Source organism: Melospiza georgiana, chromosome 2, assembly GCF_028018845.1.
Source record: "Melospiza georgiana isolate bMelGeo1 chromosome 2, bMelGeo1.pri, whole genome shotgun sequence".
Lineage (NCBI taxonomy): Eukaryota > Metazoa > Chordata > Aves > Passeriformes > Passerellidae > Melospiza > Melospiza georgiana.
The window spans coordinates 120369468-120392320 of NC_080431.1; the positions used below are offsets into that span (position 1 = coordinate 120369468).

Sequence of the window (22853 nt, forward strand, 5' to 3'; positions counted from 1 at the left end):
CCCTGAGCCAGGAGATCCATTCCTGCAGCACTGCCTGCCCAAGGCCAGCATTCCAGGGACAGCCCTGGGCCAAGAACACCTGGAGCAGGAAGAGCTCAAGATACAGAAACAAAAACTGTGGTAGCTCTGACAAGGTAACAGAAGCACAGAATTGCTCTCTTGCTGTCAGGATTTACTGAGAAACCACAGAATGGCAGAAAGGCTCATGCTGGGAGAGACCTCACAGCCCACCCAGTGCCACCCCTGCCATGGCAGGGACACCTCCCACCGTCCCCAGTGTCCAGCCTGGCCTTGGGCACTGCCAGGGATGCAGGGGCAGCCCCAGCTGCTCTGGGCACCCTGTGCCAGGGCCTGCCCACCCTGCCAGGGAACAATTCCTCATGGCCAAGATCCCACCCAGCCCTGCCCTCTGGCACTGGCAGCCATTCCCTGGGTGCTGTCCCTGCAGGCCTTGTCCCCAGTCCCTCTGCAGCTCTGCTGGAGCCCTGCAGGCCCTGCCAGGGGCTCTGAGCTCTCCCTGCAGCTTCTCCTCTCCAGGTGAGCACCCCCAGCTCTCCCAGCCTGGCTCCAGCTCTTGGAGCTCCTCTGTGGCCTCCTCTGGAGTTGGTCCCACAGCTCCATGTCCATCCCAAGCAGGAGGCCCGGGATGGAGAGCTCAGAGCTGACCCCAAATCCAGGCTCACAGCCCAGTTCTGCCTCACCGTCACAGCCTCACAGGATGGCTGAGGGAGCCCAGGGCCCCAGGAGCAATGTGGACCTTCAGGAGGGCTCTTCCCTGCGTTTCCTGGCCTCTTCCTCCTCCTCCCCAGCAGCCCAGGCCCCAAGGACTGCCCTGCTCCCTTCCCAGACACACTCTGTATAATCAATCCAAGGGCAGCAGCGCCATTCCCACGCTGCCGTACAAGGACAGCTTCTCCCAATTCCAGCCTTATTTATCCCTCATGTGCCTCACCAAGAACTGATGATTCCCTTGTTCACAGGAGCCCTGCAGAGCAGGACACAGGGTGACAACAGCCCCTGCCTTGGCCATGTTACACGCTGCACAATCTGCTTTTCCTCCAGCCAGAAGGAACGAGCTGCTCCCAAGCCACCCACACTGCTGCAGCCAGCTCGTGCCTTTCCCAGCAAAGCCCTTCCCTTCCACTGAAGAACAGGATTCCAAGAGGGCAAGGTGCTGCCTGTCCCCAGATGGCTGCAGCTCATCCCACAGGAAATCCCTAACCTCAATTATCCAACCTCAACAACAGCCTGCAGCCATCACCTTAACTTCTTTGGGAATAAAAACCCTTCCCAGTGATCCCGTTATCCTCTACTTCTCCAAACTCCAGCAAAGCCACTCTCCTGCATAAGTCCCTTCCCACAAGGATCAGGACAGAAGCAAAGGGGGGTCCAAGGCAGGTGTGGATCCTGGCACACAGAGGAGGAGAAAGCCAAAGGCATGGGAAGAAGGCAGAGGAAAGGAGGAGGAGAAGGAAGGAAGGAGCTTGTCAATAACACAAGTCCACAAAAAAGCCAAGTTCTGTTATTCTTGGTGTTCACAGACCTGCTCGGTTCCAGGCACAAATGGCCACAGTGGGAAAATCCCAGAAGAAGAACAAGATCCTGGATGTGCCAGGCACAGCCTGTGCAGCGCCTCAGCCATGGAATGCCACCAGATCCCACATGGGACAAGCTCAGCGACATGGCAGGACAAGGGGTTAGAGGTACATGGGGAAGAAAGGGACATCTCTCTGCAGGACAGGCTGCAGCAGAGTGGCCACACTGCTCCCCAAGGGGAACCCTGACCTCCACTCACACAGGGGGAGGAGGAAGACTCTTCCCACAAAACCCCACTCATCCTTTTTCCACTGAGTGTCACTACAAAAAATCGCCCCAAACCCCAGGTACTTCCTTTCCCCATGCCCAGTCACTGCCAGGGGACACGAGCAGCACACGGGGTGGCAGAGTGTGAAAAGCAGCAATTTAGGGGCAGCACCAGCAGCACAAATGAATATAAATCCCTGCTCTAGCAGGGAAGGATCATTCACATTAGGAAAGCAGCAGTTTGAAAGGATTTTCCCTTCCTTGCCAACCAGACACGAGCACTCTGGGTTACATCAGGACCATGAGAACGAGAGAATCCCAGAATGTCCTGAGCTGCAGGGACCCCCCAGTGCCAGCCCAGAGCCCACCAAGCCCAGCCTGGGCATCCCTGGCAGCGCTGGCCAAAGGCTCCTGGAGCTGTGGCAGCCTCGGGGCCGTGCCCATTCCCTGGGCAGTGCCAGCACCCTCTGGGCAACAACCGTGCCCTAAAATCCAACCTAAATCCCTCCAGGCCCAGCCTCAGCCACTCCCTCAGGTAGAAAAAAATCCCCCATGGATGGGATGGGCAAACAGCACTGATCCCAAACGTGCTGCTACAAGGCAGGTGTTCCTCAATTCTAGACTTCTGCCCCAAAGCGAGACTGCTGGTTTGGAATCCAATGGGGAAATGAGAAGCCCCCCCAGCTCTGAGTGGCACCGTGCCAGCAGTGAATGAGCCCTGCCTGCCTGGAGCTGCCTCACTGAAAAGGTTGTTACTAAAAAAACAATTTAAAAAGAAAGTCTTGAAATGAGTCACTGTGGAATCAGGATTAAATTGTGAATTTTATGCTTTGCTATACTGGAAGATGGAAATGCTACTTTTGGAGGAGGCAGTGGGGAGATTCACCCCTCGGATAAAAAACACCTCCTGAAGTGGCTGTTTTCTGAAGGTGATCAGGGAAAGAGGAACTTTCTAGAACAGATACAGACCAAGAGCAGCACTGGGACCCTGAGGCTCCTCATCCCAGCAGGGTCCTGACAGTGCTGGGCAGCAAAAGGTGACACAAAACACAAGGCGTCACTTCTAGGTCATTAAACCTGGGGGATGAGAGCAGGAGCTGCCAAAACCAGAAGGGAATCCCCAAATCCCTGGTGCTGGCACAGCCCTGCCAGCCCATGCAGTGCCAGCTGTGCCCACCTTGTGCCCAGCCCAGAGCACTCAGTGCCACCTCCAGGGCACACCTGCAGGGATGGGCACTGCAAAGCTCCCTGGGCAGCCCCTGCCAAGGCCTGAGCTCCCTTTCCATGGGCAAATTGCTGCTGCTGTCCCAGCTGGGCCTGCCCTGGCCCAGCCTGAGGCCAATCCTCTTGTGCTCAAGGGGGAAGGAGAGATGGGAGTAGGGGAAGAGGGAAGGAGGGATGGAGGGAATGCTTTCCAGAGATGACAAGTGCTGATTCCATCAGCTCAGCAGCTCCTGAAACCTCACCCTTGGTCTGAAAACCCCACATGGACAGACAGCTCCCACACCTGGCTTCTCTGAGGACCAGGAGACACATGGCCACTTGTGCTTTAGGAACAGCAGGGATTTCAGAGTGATCCCAAACCTCAGATGCTCCTTCCTTAAACCTGGACTTTCCAAAATCCTCCAGGCCCTTTGCAGTAATGAAGAGGCTTCAAAAGACAAGCTGGGAAACCGAACAACATGCTCTTCACCCTTAGCACACAGGGAAGAGGTCTGGCATGATGTAACCCCTGTTGCAGTTTAGCACTTTAAACTGATGTTGTGTAAGCAAAAACCCAAGGAAGGATTTAACCCTAGGATAACCCTAACCCTAACCCAAACCTTCCCTGAGCCCAGCTCCAGTGCCACCTCACAGCTGCTCCTCCTTTGCCTGTGCTAAACCCAGCTCAACCCTCCCTGAGACTGTCCAGAGTCACCTGGGAACACTGAGTGTAGAATGTCCAGAAACTCCTTAAATTTGAGCAGATCTGGGGTTCCCCCAGAAGGGCAGCTCACCTTTTCCCCACCATTCCTAAACCATTGCTTAGCTGTGGCTTTCCCCAGATAGCTGGAGAGGCACTGCAGGGTTTGGAATGTGTCCTTGTTCTGAGCCCTGTGCAGAGAGGAGTTGGTTTTAGGGGAAGCTGAGACTGGAAAGGGGCATTTTCCAAAGCCCAGTCACTGGGAGTCAGACTGTGATAGCCCAGCCATGGAATGCCAGACTGGTTTGGGTTGGGAGGGACCTTAAATCCCACCCAGTGCCACCCGTGCCATGGCAGGGACACCTCCCACTGTCCCCAGTGTCCAGCCTGGCCTCGGGCACTGCCAGGGATGCAGGGGCAGCCCCAGCTGCTCTGGGCACCCTGTGCCAGGGCCTGCCCACCCTGCCAGGGAACAATTCCTCATTCCCAAGAATTCCTGATCCATCCCTGCACTCCATCCCTTATACCACATACTTGCACACACACCTTTTACTGCCCCCAAGGCTGCAGGGATGTGCACTCCAGGAGCTTCTTTTCTCCCTGTCCCACAGCTCACTCCATGCCCAGACCCCACCGTGCTGCTGCTTCCCCCACAGCCCATCCAGACCCCACCGTGCTGCTGCTTCCCCCACAGCCCACCCAGACCCCACCGTGCTGTTGTTTTCCCCACAGCCCACCCGGACCCCACCGTGCTGTTGTTTTCCCCACAGCCCACCCAGACCCCACTGTGCTGCTGCTTCCCCCACAGCCCACCCAGACCCCACCGTGCTGCTGCTTCCCCCACAGCCCACCCAGACCCCACCATGCTGTTGTTTTCCCCACAGCCCACCCAGACCCCACCATGCTGTTGTTTTCCCCACAGCCCACCCAGACCCCACTGTGCTGTTGTTTTCCCCACAGCCCACCCAGACCCCACCGTGCTGTTGTTTTCCCCACAGCCAGCGCTGAGGGGGAACGCGCCATGCAGAGCGCCCCAGCAGCAGCCAGGCCAGCACGGCAGGCTCTGCCCCCACAGCACCGGGGCTGAACAAACAGAGCCTTCCCACAGGCAGTGCCTCGCTAAGGAAATGCCCCCCGGAGCTTCAGGGAGGGGATAAATCACTCGGAGCTTCGGGGAGGGGATAAATCACCGCGCAGGGAACGGCACAGGCACAGGCTGCTGTGAGGGCCCGTCCCAGAGCCGCCGGCCTGCAGGGACCCGAGGCACAGGCAGTGCTCGGAGCAGCACTCCAAGGGCAAACAAATAAATTCCTCAGGCGCCTTCCTCAGCGCTCCATAAATCCTGCAGGCACACGGGGGCAGAAGGTGGGAGCTCTGTGCATGGGAGCCGTGCCCAGCAGAGCTGCAGGTCTGCTCTGGGAGCAGCGCGGTTCTCCCTCCCCTCATGGCCCCGGCCCTGCCTCAGAAAGCACAAACCCAGAGCTGAGGGGGCTCAGAGCCATGGACAGGGCTCTGGGATCCCTCTCTTACATGGACAGGGCTCTGGGATCCCTCTCCTGCATGCACAGGGCTCTGGGATCCCTCTCCTGCGTGGACAGGGCTCTGGGATCCCACTCCTGCATGCACAGGGCTCTGGGATCCCTCTCCTGCGTGGACAGGGCTCTGGGATTCCATTCCTGCATGCACAGGGCTCTGGGATCCCTCTCTCCTGCATGCACAGGGCTCTGGGATCCCTCTCCTGCATGGACAGGGCTCTGGGATCCTATTCCTGCATGCACAGGGCTCCGGGATCCCATTCCTGCACGGACAGGGCTCTGGGATTCCATTCCTGGATGGACAGGGCTCTGGGATCCCTCCCCTGCATGGACAGGGCTCTGGGATCCCATTCCTGCATGGACAGGGCTCCGGGATCCCATTCCTGGATGGACAGGGCTCTGGGATCCGTCTCCTGCATGGACAGGGCTCTGGGATCCCATTCCTGGATGGACAGGGCTCTGGGATCCTATTCCTGCATGCACAGGACTCGGGGATCCCTCTCTTACATGGACAGGGCTCTGGGATCCCACTCCTGCATGCACAGGGCGCTGGGATCCCTCTCTTACATGGACAGGGCTCTGGGATCCCACTCCTGGATGGACGGGGCTCTGGGATCCCATTCCTGGATGGACGGGGCTCTGGGATCCCTCTCTTACATGGACAGGGCTCTGGGATCCCACTCCTGGATGGACGGGGCTCTGGGATCCCATTCCTGGATGGACGGGGCTCTGGGATCCCTCTCTTACATGGACAGGGCTCTGGGATCCTATTCCTGCATGCACAGGGCTCTGGGATCCCTCTCCTGCGTGGACAGGGCTCTGGGATCCCTCTCCTTGTTCCAATCCCGAGGCTGGGCAGCTGCACTGGAATATTCCCCGTGGGAGCAGTGCCCTGGCAGTGACAGCTCTGTCACCCAGAGCAGCCCCTTAGCAGAACACACAGAGCGCAGAAAAGACAGCTCAAACTGCCCCAAAGTGCAGCTGGGGAGGGTTTGGAACCACCCTGGGAACACAGCACAGTGTCTGTGGCTGCCATGGGCACAGAACACTTTGTTTAGCAGAGTTAATTACAGACCAGCACAGCTTCCAGCGAGCTGAGGTTGCCTCAGAGATGTGCTTCAAATCACAGAAAGTGGCCTTGACTTATTTGAAAATATTCTTGTTCCCAAACAGTGGGAGGGACCAAGACTTTCTGCATGACATCAACCACCAAACTTGAGAATACAGCAGCTTTCCATGTGCAAATTAAAAATAAAATAACTTCATTACTGAAAAAAACCCAACCAACAAAACAACAAGACTTAGCAGAACATTATTATTGTCATGAACAGCTTAAAAGTTAAATTCTTAAAAAACCTACACCTCGTCTCTTCTTCGAAGAGACACTGAAATCCATCCAGTGCCACCCCTGCCATGGCAGGGACACCTTCCATGGCTCCCAGCCCCAGTGTCCAGCCTGGCCTTGGGCACTGCCAGGGATGCAGGGGCAGCCCCAGCTGCTCTGGGCACCCTGTGCCAGGGCCTGCCCACCCTGCCAGGGAACAATTCCTCATTCCCAAGACCCCATCCAGCCCTGCCCTCTGGCACTGGCAGCCATGCCCTGGCTCTGAGCTCTCCCTGGAGCTTCCCCTCTCCAGGTGAGCAGCCCCAGCTCTCCCAGCCTGGCTCCAGAGGCTCCAGCCCTGGAGCAGCTCCGGGGCTCCTCTGGGCTCTCTCCAGCAGCTCCAGGTCCCTCCTATGCAGGAACCCCCAAACTGGAGCAGCTCTGCTGTGGGGTCAGCCCAGGGAAGGGGTTTTGGGACTGGAGGAGAGCAGAGCCCATCCCAGCCAACCCCACTCCCAGATCACCTGGCTGGAAGCTTTATTTGCCCAGAGTTTTGGGCACTTCACTTGGAGGGGGGAAAAGCATTTGTAAGGAAAAATAAATGTTACTTTTTCATCTAAGTCTTCTATCTTCTCAGGCTACATCAGCTGATCTGAAAAAAGTCCCCAAAAGCCAAAAAAGGAAGCTGAGTTTCTCTCTATCAGCTCTCCTGTCCAGTAGCAGCCCAGGACACAGGCACTGGCTGTACTGCTGGCATTTCTTTCCCAAGAGCAGAAGTGTCACCTCTGCAGCACTTCCGTGCCCAGCCAGAGCACACAGGACTAAGTTTAGCCATGGTTAGGCCACAGAGAAATCCCTGCTAAGCCCTGTCCCCTCCCAGAGCCAAGGAGGGACCGGCAAACCAAACCATCTGCAGAGGGCTCTGCATTCACCCCAATGTGACTCCTTAAACTCATTACTCAGGGCTGATTCCTTGCAGCCCTTCCAGGAGCAGAGGAGCAGCAGCCCTGGGGTCTGAGCAGCAACACTTGGGGATGTTGGGCTGCAGAAATCCTGCCAGAGTGTGAAATTCTGGGTTATTCCTGCTGGGCTGGGCTGACTCAGCACCCAGCACCAGCCACAGCCACGCTGAAGGACTGTGTTTACCAAAGGGATAACTCTGGCTACCAGGGAAGCTCCCTGCCAAATCCTAACACAAACACTCAGGTGACTCAGGAGGATGAGCCCAGACTCCTCTGGATCTTCTTTAATACCTCATTAATTCAGGGAAAAAACACTCCATACCCTCCAGGCAGAAAATATTCCTTCCAGCAGCTGTGTAAAGGGGAAAAGGAGCCACGAGCTTTCTTTCCTTCCTCCTCTGCTGCAAACAGGGAACTTCCCTGCAGCTTCCCTGAAAGTTCTTGTCCAAACCAATTCCAAGTGGCCCAGGCTGCCAGGGCAGGGGTGGAATCACATCCCTGGAGGGATCTAACAGCGCTGTGGATGTGGCACTTGGGGACATGGCTTAGTTGAGCTCTGCAAGGGCTTTCCCAACCTCAGTAATTCCAGGATAGTCCCCAGTAAACCCAGCCCTTTCTCACCTTGTGCACCAAAGCCTGCACGAGTATTTCTACCAATGCATTTCTACCAATGCTCGCACAATGACTCTAGTGAACAATAAAGCCTTTTTGCTCCTCCTTTCCAACACAAATTCTCTTGTTTCTCTGGGACAGAAGGTGCTGGATTTCCTCCCAGGGCCAGGGCAGGTGTCAGTGAAGCCTTCCTGGGAATGCTGGATGTGCCACCACGCTGCCCTTGGGGAGGGTCTCAGGTCCCTGCTTGGCCAGGTGACTGCTGCACAGCAGTGACATCTCTGCACGTCACTCCTGCCTCAGGAACAGGAACCCTGGGGCTTCCACACCCCACAGCACCACGAGCTTACACACCCAGAGCCCATGAGGAACTCCAAGGAGCTCAAGTGACATTCCCAGCACAAGTGGTTGGCAGATGCTGAAGAAGCCACCTGAGCTGGAACCACAGAGCAAGACTTGGGTCTGGCTGAACAATTCCTGCTCCCTGAGTGAACAGCAGCTGGAGTTTCTCCCAACCCCAAGGGAATAATGAGAATGAACCCACTACACATTGTCAGTGGGAGTAAGGATGAGCTGGGGTGAAATGTCCCCTTTTCCCACATCTCAGGCAACCTCTACCCCAGTTCCAGTGCTCCTGGAGGACCCAAGAGCAGCACATCCCACACTCCTGTGGGCACTGCAGGCCTGGGCTAATCCTTGGCTGTCCTGCTGCTTCTCCCACCTAGAGCCTGGCTTTGTCCTGGATCCTGCCATGCTCCCAGCCTCAGGAGGGCACCAGGGCCATCACACTGCTGGGACCTGGGGCTCCCTGTGCTCTGGGTGCCTGTGCAGAGCCCAGACAGCTCCTCCAAACCCCTGAGTGCTGCCAGCACAGCAAACACCTCACGGTACTGGGGAGCTGGGATGAGCTGGGACAGTGGGACAGCAGGATACTGTGACAGCAGGACACCTCCTCCCAGCAGAGTCCCAGGGACAGGGAAGCATCTCAGCCATTTCACCTTGTTAGGCTGAGCACTGAAAATAGCCCCGGGATGAAAAACAAACCAGCTGGACAAGCTCTCCACAGCAGGAGGCTCTGGCCAGCAGCGAGCGAGCTCTGTCCTGTCCTGAGCCTTTGTCCTGTCCCCTGCCCAGAGCTCTGTCCTGCCCCCTGCCCTGTCCCCTGCCCAGGGAGCTCCAGAGGGGTCAGTGCCACTGGAGCATGCCCCCAGGCCAGCCCTGGGGAGGGAGGGGTGGCAGGGAGGGCAGTGCCCCATCCAGCACACCTCTGAAGATATCCATCTGCAGGATGGCACAGCAATGCCAGACATCCCCCTTAAGGATGTGACAAACTCCAAGGGCTGAGCCTCACTCCAGGAGGCAGCTGGGAAGCTAAAAGCTCTGAGACCCTGGCTATCAGGACAAAGCAGAGCTGGGGCTGCTCTGGCAGAGCCTGGCACAACCCACATCCCCTGGCAGCATCAGCAGCTGGGCTGGGTTTGTGCCTTGGTCCTGGCTAGAGACAAACCAACGTGAGCCCCCAGGCAGAGCCTCCTGGATGCACACACCACACAGATAAAAGCATGGCATGGACAAGAGCGTCCTTCCTGATCCTTCCCCAGGTTTGGGAAAGATCTCCTGGATTCTGCAGTTTACAGCCCAGACCCACTGTGAAACCCCAGAACACCAAAGTGCTGCCACCTTCCCAAGCACTCCGAGGTGCTCACACCTTCCATCAGCCATGTCCCCATGACCCCGTCATCCCTGGACTTGCATCCAGCTCCAGAAATGCCAACCAGAGCAGGAAGCTGGGAAGCTCCAGAGGGATCTGCCCTGCCTGAGATGGGATCAGGTCCCTCAGCAGCATCCTCTGAGCTCAGCCCCAGCAGGTGGGAAAGGTATCACACAGGGATTAAAAGGGAATAACCCTTCTGGCCTGGAGCTCTCCTCATCTCACCTGCAGTCCTGGAGCTGCTCTGTGAAAAGCACGAGGCCTTCAGGCCAGCACAAGGTGCCAAACCTGGATTTTTGCCTTCCAGCTGCCAAACTCCTGAACAAACCCATCCAGGCACCCTGAACAACAGCAGCTGCTTGGAGCAGAATATTTCCAGAATTATTGCTGTCCCCCCAGAAATTCCTTTCTATCCTCCATCTATCTCTATCCAGTTAAAAAAATAACTTTTTTTCCCTTTGGCTTACTCACCCATTAATTATGTCCTGGCACTCTTACAGATCTAAACACATGCATTGCTTAGCAGCTTTAATCCTGAATTATTCCTCCCTTTCCTGCAATCCAAAGCCTGCCTTGCCTAGGAAGGGGCAGGCTGTTCCAACCAGCAAGCTGTTCCTTTGTAACTCAGAGAGGAACATTCCTCAAGTTCTCCTGTTTATTGCGTTTTTATCCTCCCAGAGCAGCCGAATTTACGGCACCGGAGCTCCAAACCTGCAGAGAAGAATTAAACTGACCTTAAACTCCATCCTTCGGGGAAAAACAAACACTGGGCTACAAAAATAGTGCCTTTTCCTGCAAAACGTGTGTGTGTGTTACCAAACATCCCCGTTTCCAACTGCACTGCTGCTGCTTCCACTGTGTGACAGCTGCTGGGATCAGCACGTCCCAAAGGCCAGAGGAGGGGAAGGGGTGGTGGCACTGAGAACAGGCAGAGCTCCTTGGTGGGATAAAGAGCACTGCCAAGGAGCTGCCTCTGTGCACCCTGCAAGTGTCTCTTGTGGCAAACCTCAGCAAGGTGGGGATAAAAACATGTATACAACATAATATATACATGTGCCAGAGGCAGCCCCTCTCCCCCTCAGGGTGGTGGGGAGAGACTTGCAAGGAGCACTTGGTGGTTCCCAAAGTCAAACCCCACAGATGTCCGTGCCACACAGTGAGTTAATGCATTTTCCAAAGTGGAAAAAATAGGTTACTTAAAAATAGGTCCATAATCCAAACAAACAAGCACCCCGGTACTATTTCACAGAGGGAAAACAAGCAGGCAGGGACAGTCTGGGACACAACCAGGCATGGCTCCCCTGTGACTTCTCATGCTCCTCTCAAGGCTTTCCATCCCCTGCAGGGCTGGGCACTTGGGCCAGGACAAGCTCCTGGGCACAGTCCCGCCATCACTCCTTGCCATTAATTGTATTATTAGGATTATTGCAGAGAGCTCCGAGCCCCTGGCAGGGCCTGCAGGGGCTCCAGCAGAGCTGCAGAGGGACTGGGGACAAGGCCTGCAGGGACAGCACCCAGGGAATGGCTGCCAGTGCCAGAGGGCAGGGCTGGGTGGGATCCTGGCGATGAGGAATTGTTCCCTGGCAGGGTGGGCAGGCCCTGGCACAGCGTGAGGCAGGAGCTCCTCAAGGCTCCCATGTGCTGCAGGAGTGACAGAGCAATGGCTTTAATTAAAGAGTCCTTGTCCCTGCCAGCACCAGCTCCTAAAACTGAACCGGAGCTCGGGAGGTGCCACAAAATTAATCAGGCATGGCTGCAGGGGCTGGGGAAATGAAGGTGAGGGAAAATTAAAGTGCTCCAGAGAGCCCAGCGTGGATCAGCCATGGGAGCAGAGCAGACTCAGCAGGACAGTGATGCCTCCACAGGAAACATCCCCGAATTCCAGCAGCAAAGAGTCTGGAGAGCAGGAGGGAGAAGCAGCAGGTCCCAGGCTGCACCTGGCAACAGGGAGAAGGCAGAAAAGAGGCCAAAAGCCCCATTATTCATCCAGCATCCCACACTGGACTGGGCTCAGAGGCCCCTAAAGTCCACCCCATCCCACGGCAGGGACACCTCCCACTGTCCCCAGTGTCCAGCCTGGCCTTGGGCACTGCCAGGGATGCAGGGGCAGCCCCAGCTGCTCTGGGCACCCTGTGCCAGGGCCTGCCCACCCTGCCAGGGAAGGATTTCTCCCCAGTGTGACCCGACTGACACAAGGAGGGCTGATGGAATCTCCTTCTCCAGCCGGGGGCAGGGGGATCCCCAGACCCTCACCCAAGGACAGTGAAGGTCCCAGCTCCTGTTTCCAGAACGTTCCTGCCCCTGCAGTTACCCACAGCAGGGCTGCACACAGCTGGGCCGGCCAGAACAGGAACCAGCCTGGTCCCAAAGGGCCTTCCCAGAGGCAATCCCGAGCTGCCCAGGGAGAGCCACAACTCTTCCGTGGCAGTTTGTGTCAGTCACACTCTCCTGCCTGCCAGGAGTTTATTTCTCCTCTCTGGAATCAAAGCAAAGCTAATTAATGGAGGAAACAGCCTTTTTAACACTAATCAGTTTGTGCAATTAGGGCTCTGAGGAGCAGGATGCCAGGCTGGGCACAGTCCAGCACCGAAGGGTGGCCAGGGCTGGCACTGCCCCCGGGCTTGGAAGCACCAGGGACATGAGGCACTGCCAGCACAGCCTCCAAGTGGGACAAGCAGCAGGACAGGGATAACCCCAGGGAAGTGCTGCTGTTCAGCCACCAGCTCACAGAAGGGGATATTTTACTAAGAAATCCCCAAATTCCTGGGGCTGGCACAGCCCTGCCAGCCCATGCAGTGCCAGCTGTGCCCCATGGGCACCTTGTGCCCAGCCCAGAGCACTCAGTGCCACCTCCAGGGCACACCTGCAGGGATGGGCACTGCAAAGCTCCCTGGGCAGCCCCTAAATACCAGGATGGGCTTTTGGCTGCCCTCCCTCCCCAAATGCAGGCAGATCATGAACCACAGCTCCCTGGAGGGCACCTCAGCTCCCCAGGGCTGTCCCCAGACACTCACCCATCCCTCCAGCCCCTGTCCCAGGGAGGAGAGAGCTCCCACAGGGAACTGTGGTGTACCAACACACCCAGGCAGCCCACGGGCCACACACCAGCTGAGCAGGCCACAGAAACACTAAGTGCTTCCCTTCTCACTCCTCTTGGGATGAGGCTCTGCTCCAGGCCCACCAGAGCATCCCAGAGCCTGCAGCTGCAGCACAAGGGATGCCAGGAGGCTCCTTCCTCACACACTGTGTGCTCCGTGCCCTCCTGAGAGCAAAGGATGGAAAGGACTGAGGGACTGCTGCCTTGGACATCCACGTGGGAGTGTGTATCCCTGCCCCACCGTGGGAAAGGCCAACCCAAAGCCCGGTTTGGAGCAGGAGCTGCAGCCCCAGCAGTGCCCCAGCAGCTCCCCCTGCACCCTCCTGCAGAAAGGGACCACCCCAGGGACATAGCAGACATGGAGACAGCTGCTTTCCAAGGCAGCAAATAAATAAATCTAACAAGAAATTAAATTAAGAGCCTCTCTCTGATCCAGCTCAGCATTACTCCAAGTTCCTGGGCCAAGCGGGAAGGGAATGAGCTGGAGGGAGCCAGGAGCTCCCCAGCAGCCCCAGTGCTGCCCAGCCAGCCCTGCTCCTCCTCCTTCTCCACATGAGGCCCCTTTGCTGCCAAAACACGATTTTTCCAGCTCTCAGAATGGCAATTCCTCGAGATGAGTTCCGTTCCCGAAGGAAGCCGAGGCTGTGCTTCCAGCTGAGCCGGGGAAGAACATGGACTTTTCCCTGGCAGAGCCTCCAGGTATTCCCACAACTGCTTCCTCTCCCTCACCCAACCCAAGGCTGCTGCTCACAGGGGCAACCAATACTCAGTGAACCCCTGGAAGGAATGAATTTAACAGCAGAACCTCCCTTACAAGGCATTTTATCAAAGCAAGGAGGGCACCGTGGGTCACTGTGTCCCATGAACTCCCCCAGGTGCGTGGAAGGACAGAGACCCAGCCGGTCCCACCCTGCAGGACGAGCCATCCCTGAGCTCCCCACGGCTCCACTGAGGCCTCCTCCTGCTCCAGCACAAAATCCCTCCTGCTGCTTTGAAGCCCAAACCCAGCACTTCCCAAGGCAGAGGTTTTGCAGTGAAGGACTCACTTCCAATGAATCCCTGGGATGGCAAGGACAGACAGGGCTTGGGCACAGCCTCCTTGCACAGAAATCCACATTGTCCCCTCTGGAATCACTAAGTCACCAGCCTGTGGCTGCAGCCCCCCTTCCTCACCCTGACTTTGTCCCACAGGATGCTCCCAGGGTTCAAGGGCAGCTCCAGGCAAACACAGAACAGCCCTGGGCACAGCCCTCCAGCCTTGGGCACGCACACGATACGGATGTGGTTTCAACTTGTTCTGTAAAGCACTGAGATAAGAGCAAAGATGACTCAAGAAGGGCTGTGTGAAGGAATCAGTGAAGCAGGAGACAGGGCAGGAGAAGGAGCAAGGATGAGAAAGAGGAGCTGCTGTGGAGAGAGGAAAAGCCACCAAACCTGTGCCAGCCCTGCACCAGAGCCCAGCCCTTGCCACCCTCTGAGGCATCACCCAAAAATGCCTCCACCCAACACAGAACTCAGAGCCCACCTCTGAGATGCTGCAGGAAAGAGGGAAAATCCACACCACGATCCCTGACTTGCCTCAAGGATGCCAGAACAGGGACCCCAGGAGGCCCCAGATCCCTGTAGATGCCAGACCCCAGGAGGGAACTCCCTGCACAATGAAATAAGGCTCAGGGCAATGCAGACTGGCACCACTTCCATATTACTGCAGGGGGATCTGGGTCCCCCTGGATCTGCAGGAGAAACTGTCACCATTGAGGGAGCCAGGGATGAGCCCCAGCCACCCAAACCCCCAGTCCTCCACAGCCAGCTTTCCTTGGATCTCCTACAAACACACCTGGGAGTGCCCACCTGTGCTGGGATGCACAGAGGGCAAGCAATTAAAATAAAAACAACCCTAAATCCCACACACTGGTTCCAGGTGATGTGATTTAAGGAGGAAGAGCCCGCTGAGCAAGACTAGTATTTTAAATGAGATGAAGTTTAAGACATTTGAGATGAAGTTAAAGACATTTGACCCAAACAATGGGTCACATTTTTGACAGCCCACATAAAACTCATGTAAAACACTGACCACAGCCCCGGAGGATGTTCTGATAAGGGCCAGAAAAAGCACCAAAACCTGCCTGATCTGGGCAATAACCAGAGTTCAGCAAATGAGCAGAAAGAGGGGGGAAAATTCCTGGAAGTCCAGTTTGTCCCCGAGGAGCCTGGTTTGCCCCCTTTTAGGGGGTGTGAAAAGGTCCCAGGCCGGGCTGCAGCCTGACAAATTCGGGCTAAAAATAACCAGGGCCGGTGCAAACAATGCCGCGGGGCCGTCACACATCCTGTGACAGCGGCGGAGCCCAGAGCGGGCTCGGGCAGGGCCAGGGGCTCCAAACCCCCACACCTCCTTCCAGGGCTCCTGTGCGGCCGAGTGGAACCAAACCTCAGCGTGATCCCGGCAGGAAAGGATTACAGAGCAGAGATTAAGGCCTCAAGTCGCCTCTGAGGGAATCACAGCCAGCAGAAAATCTGGTTTTCCCCGGGGTTCAGTCACCAACTCTTATCTTCCTGCATGGATAAACCCACCCATTTCAAACTCTTGCTTAAAATATCTCCCATGCTAAGAATCGGGATCGTTCATAATCCTGTATAAAACCTGCTGATGCATCCATCCCCTGAGCGTGCAGAGCAACCCCAGCAGCCCAAGCAGTGCTGCAGCTCAGGCTCCTGCTCTCTGCAAGCACTTCCCTGCACCGCCTGAGAAACTTCCCCGGTGCTGACATTTTAACGTTAAAATCCTGCCATCCTAATAAAGAATTAAAAAAAAAAAAAAAAAAAAAAGAAAGAAACCTTTGCACGTTGGAGCAAAGGTGTCAAAGCCGAGCACTTTCACTTTCAAAAACGTCCAGCACTCACCTCCGCCTCCCACCGAGCAGCCAACACCTTCTGCTTCCAGGGAAAGCAGCGGGGAAAGCGTGTCCTGTGCGGGCTGGGGACATTCCCTGCGGGGAGCCACCACAGCTCAGAGAGCTCCGAACGCAGCGGCCGAGAGACCCCGGGGACCCGCGGCAGCAGAGGGCACGGAGCCGGCCCGGGGCACGGGACACGGAGCGGGGGACACCGATCCCTCCCTGGCCCCATTCCTGCACTTTGGGGCTCCAGCCCAGCCAGGCAGGAGCCCCGTGGCGCTTCGGAGCCGAACCACGGCCCAGCGTGACCCGGAGCGCCGGAGCAGCCGCGGCGGGGGCAGCGCTGCCGCCCGTGCCGGGGCTGCCTCCGCTCGCCAAGAGCGCAGCCAGCAGCTGAATCACCCAGGCTGCCACACTTCTGCAGGGCCTCCAAAAATAACCGCGCTGGAAATTCCTTGGAGGCACAAACCTTGCTTCACAAGGACTGCGGAGATCCAGTTTCCTTAGTGGAGCGCACTGGATGCGAACGGGCCCGAGCGTTCAGGGGCACGGCCAGAGGGGATGAGAAGCCCTCGTCCCGGGGACAGCGAGTGATGGATCCCATCCTGGGCCGGGACGGAGCCGCCGAGGTGCCCGGGCTCCCAGCCCGAGCTGCCCTTGGCTCCGCTGCTCCCCCGCCCCAGGGCCGGCTCCTTGCCCCGCTCCTTGCACCCGAGCAGCCCCAGGCTCAGAGCCGAGCCCTCCCCAGGGCTCCGCTGCGGCGCCTTCCATCAAACAGCAGCATCCGAACACGGCCCCAGCCCCTTCCCCGCGCCCACATGCCCCGAGCCGCCCCCAGGCAGGCCTGCCCGGGCCGGGCTGCACCCGCGGGTCCCGGCACGGGGCTCGGCACTGCCGCTGCCCGGAGCCGCCCGGGGCTGGGCCCGGCCCGGACTCACCGCTCCGGCTGACCTCGGGCACCGCCACAAGGACACGGAGCCCACGGAGCCGGCTCCGGGGCAATCCCGCAGCGTGCGGGGCTCGGCTCCCGCTGCCCGCCCGGCTCTCGGGGCGGAGGGGATGGGAACGGGGCGAGCAGAGCGCCAGGGCTGCGCTGCCCGTGCTCCTCAGGTGGGACTGCTGCTCCTGCACTGCTGGGCTCCCACAGCGGGAACGGCCCCGAGCAGCCCATGAGGAACCCTCGGCTCCCCAGCTCCCGGCACCGCTCCCGTTACCGCGGGGCGAACGAGTAAATAACACTAATTATCCTAAATCCCGCCAACCGCTCCCAGTCGATGCCATTTAACGAAGAAGAGCGCAATACTGTAAATGAGTTGAAATTTCAAACTTTTGACCCAAACAGCCGGAGCCCGCCGCAGGAACACCCCGGGGTTATTTCGGTCCTTGCGGGGTCCCGAAGCGGGGATCACCGCAGCTCTGGCCCGAAAGGCGGAGGAATGGCCCCAAAAGGGAGTGCGGGGGGGGCAGGCACGGCCTTCCCCGGGCAGCGCCCGAGCCCGGCGGGGCGGGCAGGGCACCGCGGGGCCCGGCCGGGACTCACCTGCGATGGCCGAGTCGTCCAGGTGGGAGCCGGGGGCCCGCTCGGCGCGCCCGGGATGCTGCAGGACGAGGAGGAGAAGGAGGAAGAGGCCGCACAGCGCCCGCACGGCCCGGCCCGGCCGCGGCTCCATTTCCGCGTCCCCGCCGCCGTCAGCTGCTCCTCGGCATCGGCACCGGCTGGGGGCCCGCGGGGTGTCCCGGTTATCCCGGCTATCCCGGCACCGCCGCCAGCTGCGGCCGCGCACCGGCTACCGGAACCCTCTGCCCCCCTCGCCCCGCAGTGGTCTCTCCCAGGACAGCCTCCCCCCCCGCCGCAGTGGTCTCTCCCGGGACAGCCCCAGTCCCCCCACCCTCAGTGGTCTCTTCCCGGGGTAACCCTGCCGGCCCCTCTCCGCTCTGCCGGGATAACCCCTCTTCTCGCCACCTCCGCTAGCGCCTCCCCGGCCCGTTCCGTTCCTCCGCCGCCTCCTGGCAGCGGCACCTCCCGGAAAACCTCGCTCTGTCTGTGCCGGGACAGCCCCGCACCCCCCCCGCCCGCCGCCACGGTGGTCTCGTCCGCCCCCCCGCGCGCTGCCCTACGCACCGGGCCCTGGCGCCGCCGCGCGCGCGCTGACAGGGGGCGTGGCCAAGCGCCGCCGGGTCACACCCACCAGGGGCGGAGCCGACGGGGCGGGCACGTGGACACGCCCCCTCCCGCCCGCACGCGCACGGCGCTGGCGCGCAGCGACCTCTGGTGGGCGGAGAGGGGAATGGCGGGACTGGGGGGAGCGGGACACAGCGGGACGGGGACACACCGGGACAGGGGACACAGTGCGATAGGGGACACAGCGACAGGGGACACACCGGGACAGGGGAGACAGCCCATGGGACACACCGGGACAGGGGACACAGCGACAGGGGACACAGCGACAGGGGAGACACCGGGACGGGGGAGACACCGGGACAGGGGAGACACCGGGACAGGGGAGACACCGGGACAGGGGAGACAGCCCATGGGACACACCGGGACAGGGGACACACCGGGACAGGGGACACACCGGGACAGGGGACACAGTGCGATAGAGGACACGGTGCGATAGGGGACACAGCGAGACGGGGGACACACCGCGATAGGGGAGACAGTCCATGGGACACAGCAGGACAGGGGACACACCGGGACGGGGGACACACCGGGACAGGGGACACACCAACATGGGGCACACCGTGACATGGGCACACACCGGGACAGGGGACACACCTAACATGTGACACCCCCCATGTGACACACTGTGACACATGTCACCCACCCCAACATGTCACCCACCCCAACATGTCACCCACCCCGACGTGTCACCCACCCCGGCTCTCTGGGCAGTGACACTTTGGGGTCCCAGCACGTGGCTCCTGGTTCGCAGCGGGGCTGGGGAGATTGTGACACCTCCCAGAGCTGGGACACCTCCAGGGCCACCAGCTGCGGGGGGCGCGGCTGGAGCGGTGCCACCAGCGTCACCTGAGGCCACCAATGTGCCCTGAGGCCACCAGTGTGCCCTGAGGCCAGCGGCTGGGAGGGGACTGGGATCTCACATCTGTCCCACCCCTCACATCTGTCCCACCGGGCCGGGGTGCTCTGAGAGGTGACAGCCCTGTCGCTGTGTGTCCCCTGTCCCTGTCGCTGTGTGTCCCCTGTCGCTGTGTGTCCCCTGTCGCTGTGTGTCCCCTGTCCCTGTCGCTGTGTGTCCCCTGTCCCTGTCGCTGTGTGTCCCTGTCCCCGGAGCAGGCTGTGCCCAGCCAGGTGCCCACGTCCCCGCTCTGGGCTGGGGGTCCCAGGCCAGCCCCGCACGGGGTCCCCAAGCCATGGCGGGTGTCCGGGCTGGGACACAGGGCTGCCTTCTGTCCAGGCTCATGTCCAGTGTCCCCTGGTTCTGGTCCCCGTGCTGGCACTGGGGAAGATGCTGGCTGTGGGCAGGGTGCCACACCTGCAGACCCCGAGATGAGGATGGGGACAGGCCACTGGTGTGGGGACAGGTCACTCTGATGGGGACAGGTCACTGGGATGGGACAGGCCACTGGGGTGGGACAGGTCACTGGGGTGGGACAGGTCACTCTGATGGGGACAGGCCACTGGGGTGGGACAGGTCACTGGGGTGGGACAGGTCACTCTGATGGGGACAGGTCACTGGGGTGGGGACAGGTCACTGGTGTGGGACAGGCCACTCTGATGGGGACAGGTCACTGGTGTGGGACAGGTCACTGGGGTGGGACAGGTCACTGGGATGGGGACAGGTCACTGGGATGGGACAGGCCACTGGGATGGGGACAGGTCACTGGGGTGGGACAGGTCACTGGGATGGGGACAGGTCACTGGTGTGGGACAGATCACTGGGGTGGGGACAGGTCACTGGGATGGGGACAGGCCACTCTGATGGGGACAGGTCACTGGGGTGGGACAGGCCACTGGGGTGGGACAGGTCACTGGGGTGGGACAGGCCACTGGGATGGGGACAGGTCACTGGGGTGGGGACAGGTCACTGGGGTGGGACAGGTCACTGGTGTGGGACAGGTCACTGGGGTGGGGACAGGTCACTGGGGTGGGGACAGGTCACTCTGATGGGGACAGGTCACTGGTGTGGGACAGGTCACTGGTGTGGGACAGGTCACTGGGGTGGGGACAGGTCACTGGGGTGGGACAGGTCACTGGGGTGGGGACAGGTCACTGGGGTGGGACAGGTCACTGGGGTGGGACAGGCCACTGGGGTGGGACAGGTCACTGGGGTGGGACAGGCCACTGGGATGGGGACAGGTCACTGGGGTGGGGACAGGTCACTGGGGTGGGACAGGTCACTGGTGTGGGACAGGTCACTGGGGTGGGGACAGGTCACTGGGGTGGGACAGGTCACTGGGATGGGGACAGGCCACTGGGGTGGGACAGGTCACTGGTGTGGGACAGGTCACTGGTGTGGGACAGGTCACTGGGGTGGGACAGGTCACTGGGATGGGGACAGGTCACTCTGATGGGGACAGGTCACTGGGGTGGGACAGGTCACTGGTGTGGGACAGGCCACTGGGGTGGGACAGGTCACTGGGATGGGGACAGGTCACTGGGATGGGGACAGGTCACTGGGGTGGGACAGGCCACTCTCCCCCAGGAGCTGCCTCCCCTCCATCCCGTGTGTCCCCCACAAGCCCCTCCTGCCCCAGGACCCCCACGGGCTGTGGGCACCGCTGGGGGGACCTGGCCCTTGTGGGGACCCCCAGACTGGGGGACCCGGCCCCTGGGGGTCCCTCACAGCACCCGGGCTCCTCTGGCCTCGGGGGTGAGGGGGGACACTCCCACAGCAGCCCCGGGACCCTGTGCTGCCACCCCTGTGCTGTCACCCCTGTGCTGCCACCCCCTGTTCTGTCACCCCCTGTGCTGTCACCCCTGTACTGTCACCCCTGTGCTGTCACCCCTGTGCTGTCACCCCTGTGCTGCCACCCCTGTGCTGCCACCCCCTGTTCTGTCACCCCCCTGTGCTGTCACCCCTGTGCTGCCACCCCTGTGCTGTCACCCCTGTACTGTCACCCCCCTTTGCTGTCACCCCTGTACTGTCACCCCTGTGCTGTCACCCCTGTGCTGCCACCCCTGTGCTGCCACCCCCTGTTCTGTCACCCCCTGTGCTGTCACCCCTGTACTGTCACCCCTGTGCTGTCACCCCTGTGCTGTCACCCCTGTGCTGCCACCCCTGTGCTGCCACCCCCTGTTCTGTCACCCCCCTGTGCTGTCACCCCTGTGCTGCCACCCCCTGTGCTGTCACCCCTGTGCTGCCACCCCTGTGCTGCCACCCCCCTTTGCTGTCACCCCTGTGCTGTCACCTCTGTGCTGCCACCCCCCTGTACTGTCACCCCTGTACTGTCACCCCTGTGCTGCCACCCCTGTACTGTCACCCCCTGTGCTGTCACCCCTGTGCTGTCACCACTGTACTGTCACCCCTGTGCTGTCACCCCTGTGCTGTCACCCCCTGTGCTGTCACCCCCTGTGCTGTCACCCTGTGCTGTCACCCTGTGCTGTCACCCCTGTGCTGTCACCCCTGTGCTGTCACCACTGTACTGTCACCCCTGTGCTGTCACCTTTGTACTGTCACCCCCTGTGCTGTCACCCCCTGTGCTGTCACCCCTGTGCTGTCACCCCTGTGCTGTCACCTTTGTACTGTCACCCCTGTACTGTCACCCCTGTGCTGTCACCCCTGTACTGTCACCCCCTGTACTGTCACCCCTGTTCTGTCACCCCTGTGCTGTCACCCCCCTGTGCTGTCACCCCTGTGCTGCCACCCCCCTGTACTGTCACCCCTGTACTGTCACCCCCTGTACTGTCACCCCTGTGCTGTCACCCCCTGTTCTGTCACCCCTGTGCTGTCACCCCCCTGTGCTGTCACCCCTGTGCTGTCACCCCTGTACTGTCACCCCCCCTGTACTGTCACCCCTGTGCTGTCACCCCTGTACTGTCACCCCCCCTGTACTGTCACCCCTGTGCTGCCACCCCCTGTACTGTCACCCCTGTGCTGTCACCCCCTGTTCTGTCACCCCTGTGCTGTCACCCCCCTGTGCTGTCACCCCTGTGCTGTCACCCCTGTGCTGTCACCCCTGTGCTGTGCCGAGGGCAGGGGGTGTCACCTCCCCCCACCATCAGCCCCCAGGTGACCCCGGCCGGGCTGGGCTCACTCCCGGGCTGGCAGGGGCTGTCCGGGTGTGTCCCTGTCTGTCCCCAGCCCTGTCCCCATTCCTGTCCCCAGCGCCGGGGTCGGGCTGAGCCGCGGGGGCCAAGGGGGTGTCAGGGGTGAAGGGCGGGGTCAGGGATGAGTGCCAGGGGTGGGGCTGGGGGGGTCAGAGGTGGGGTCGGGGGGGGCCCAAGGGCGGGGGGCTCAAGGATGGGGGCTCGGGGGGCGCAGGCAGCCGGCGGTACCGGGGGGGTCCCTGCCCCACCCGCCCGGGGTCCCCGCTCGGGGCGGTGCCGGGGGTCCCAGCCCCGGGGCGGTGCCGGGGGGTCCCAGCCCCGGGCGGTGCCGTATCCCAGGGCGGTGCCGGGGGTCCCAGCCCCGGGCGGTGCCGTATTCCGGGGCGGTGCCGGGGGTCCCAGCCCCGGGCGGTGCCGGGGGGTCCCAGCCCCGGGGCGGTGCCGGGGGTCCCAGCCCCGGGCGGTGCCGGGGGTCCCAGCCCCGGGCGGTGCCGTATCCCGGGGCGGTGCCGGGGGTCCCTGCCCCGGGCGGTGCCGTATCCCGGGGCGGTGCCGGGGGTCCCAGCCCCGGGCGGTGCCGTATCCCGGGGCGGTGCCGGGGGCGCGGGGGCTGCGCTGCCCCGGCCGGGCCCGAGGAAGGAAGCGGCGGGCGCGGGGGGCCGGGCGCGGCGGGGGAAGTTTCTCCGCGGGACCGCCCGGGGCGGCGGAGGAGGCGGCCGCAGACTTCCTCCTCCTCCTCCTCGTCCCCGTCCTGCTCCCCGTCCTGCTCCCCGTCCTGCCGCC

The 22853-nt window shown here is 60.6% G+C and overlaps 1 protein-coding gene across 8 annotated transcripts in view; it reads right to left on the bottom strand.

Moving 5' to 3' along the window:
• The window catches only part of STIM1 (stromal interaction molecule 1), a 73875-nt gene extending 56225 nt beyond the window's left edge, over positions 1–17650 (bottom strand). For all 8 annotated transcript variants that reach the window (XM_058019177.1, XM_058019176.1, XM_058019173.1 and 5 more), the window contains exon 1: positions 17382–17650. In XM_058019177.1, coding sequence (XP_057875160.1) covers positions 17382–17511 — 130 coding nt within the window. In that variant the 5' untranslated portion in view covers positions 17512–17650. The remainder of the gene's footprint in view (positions 1–17381) is intronic.
• Between the last annotated feature and the right edge of the window lie 5203 nt (positions 17651–22853).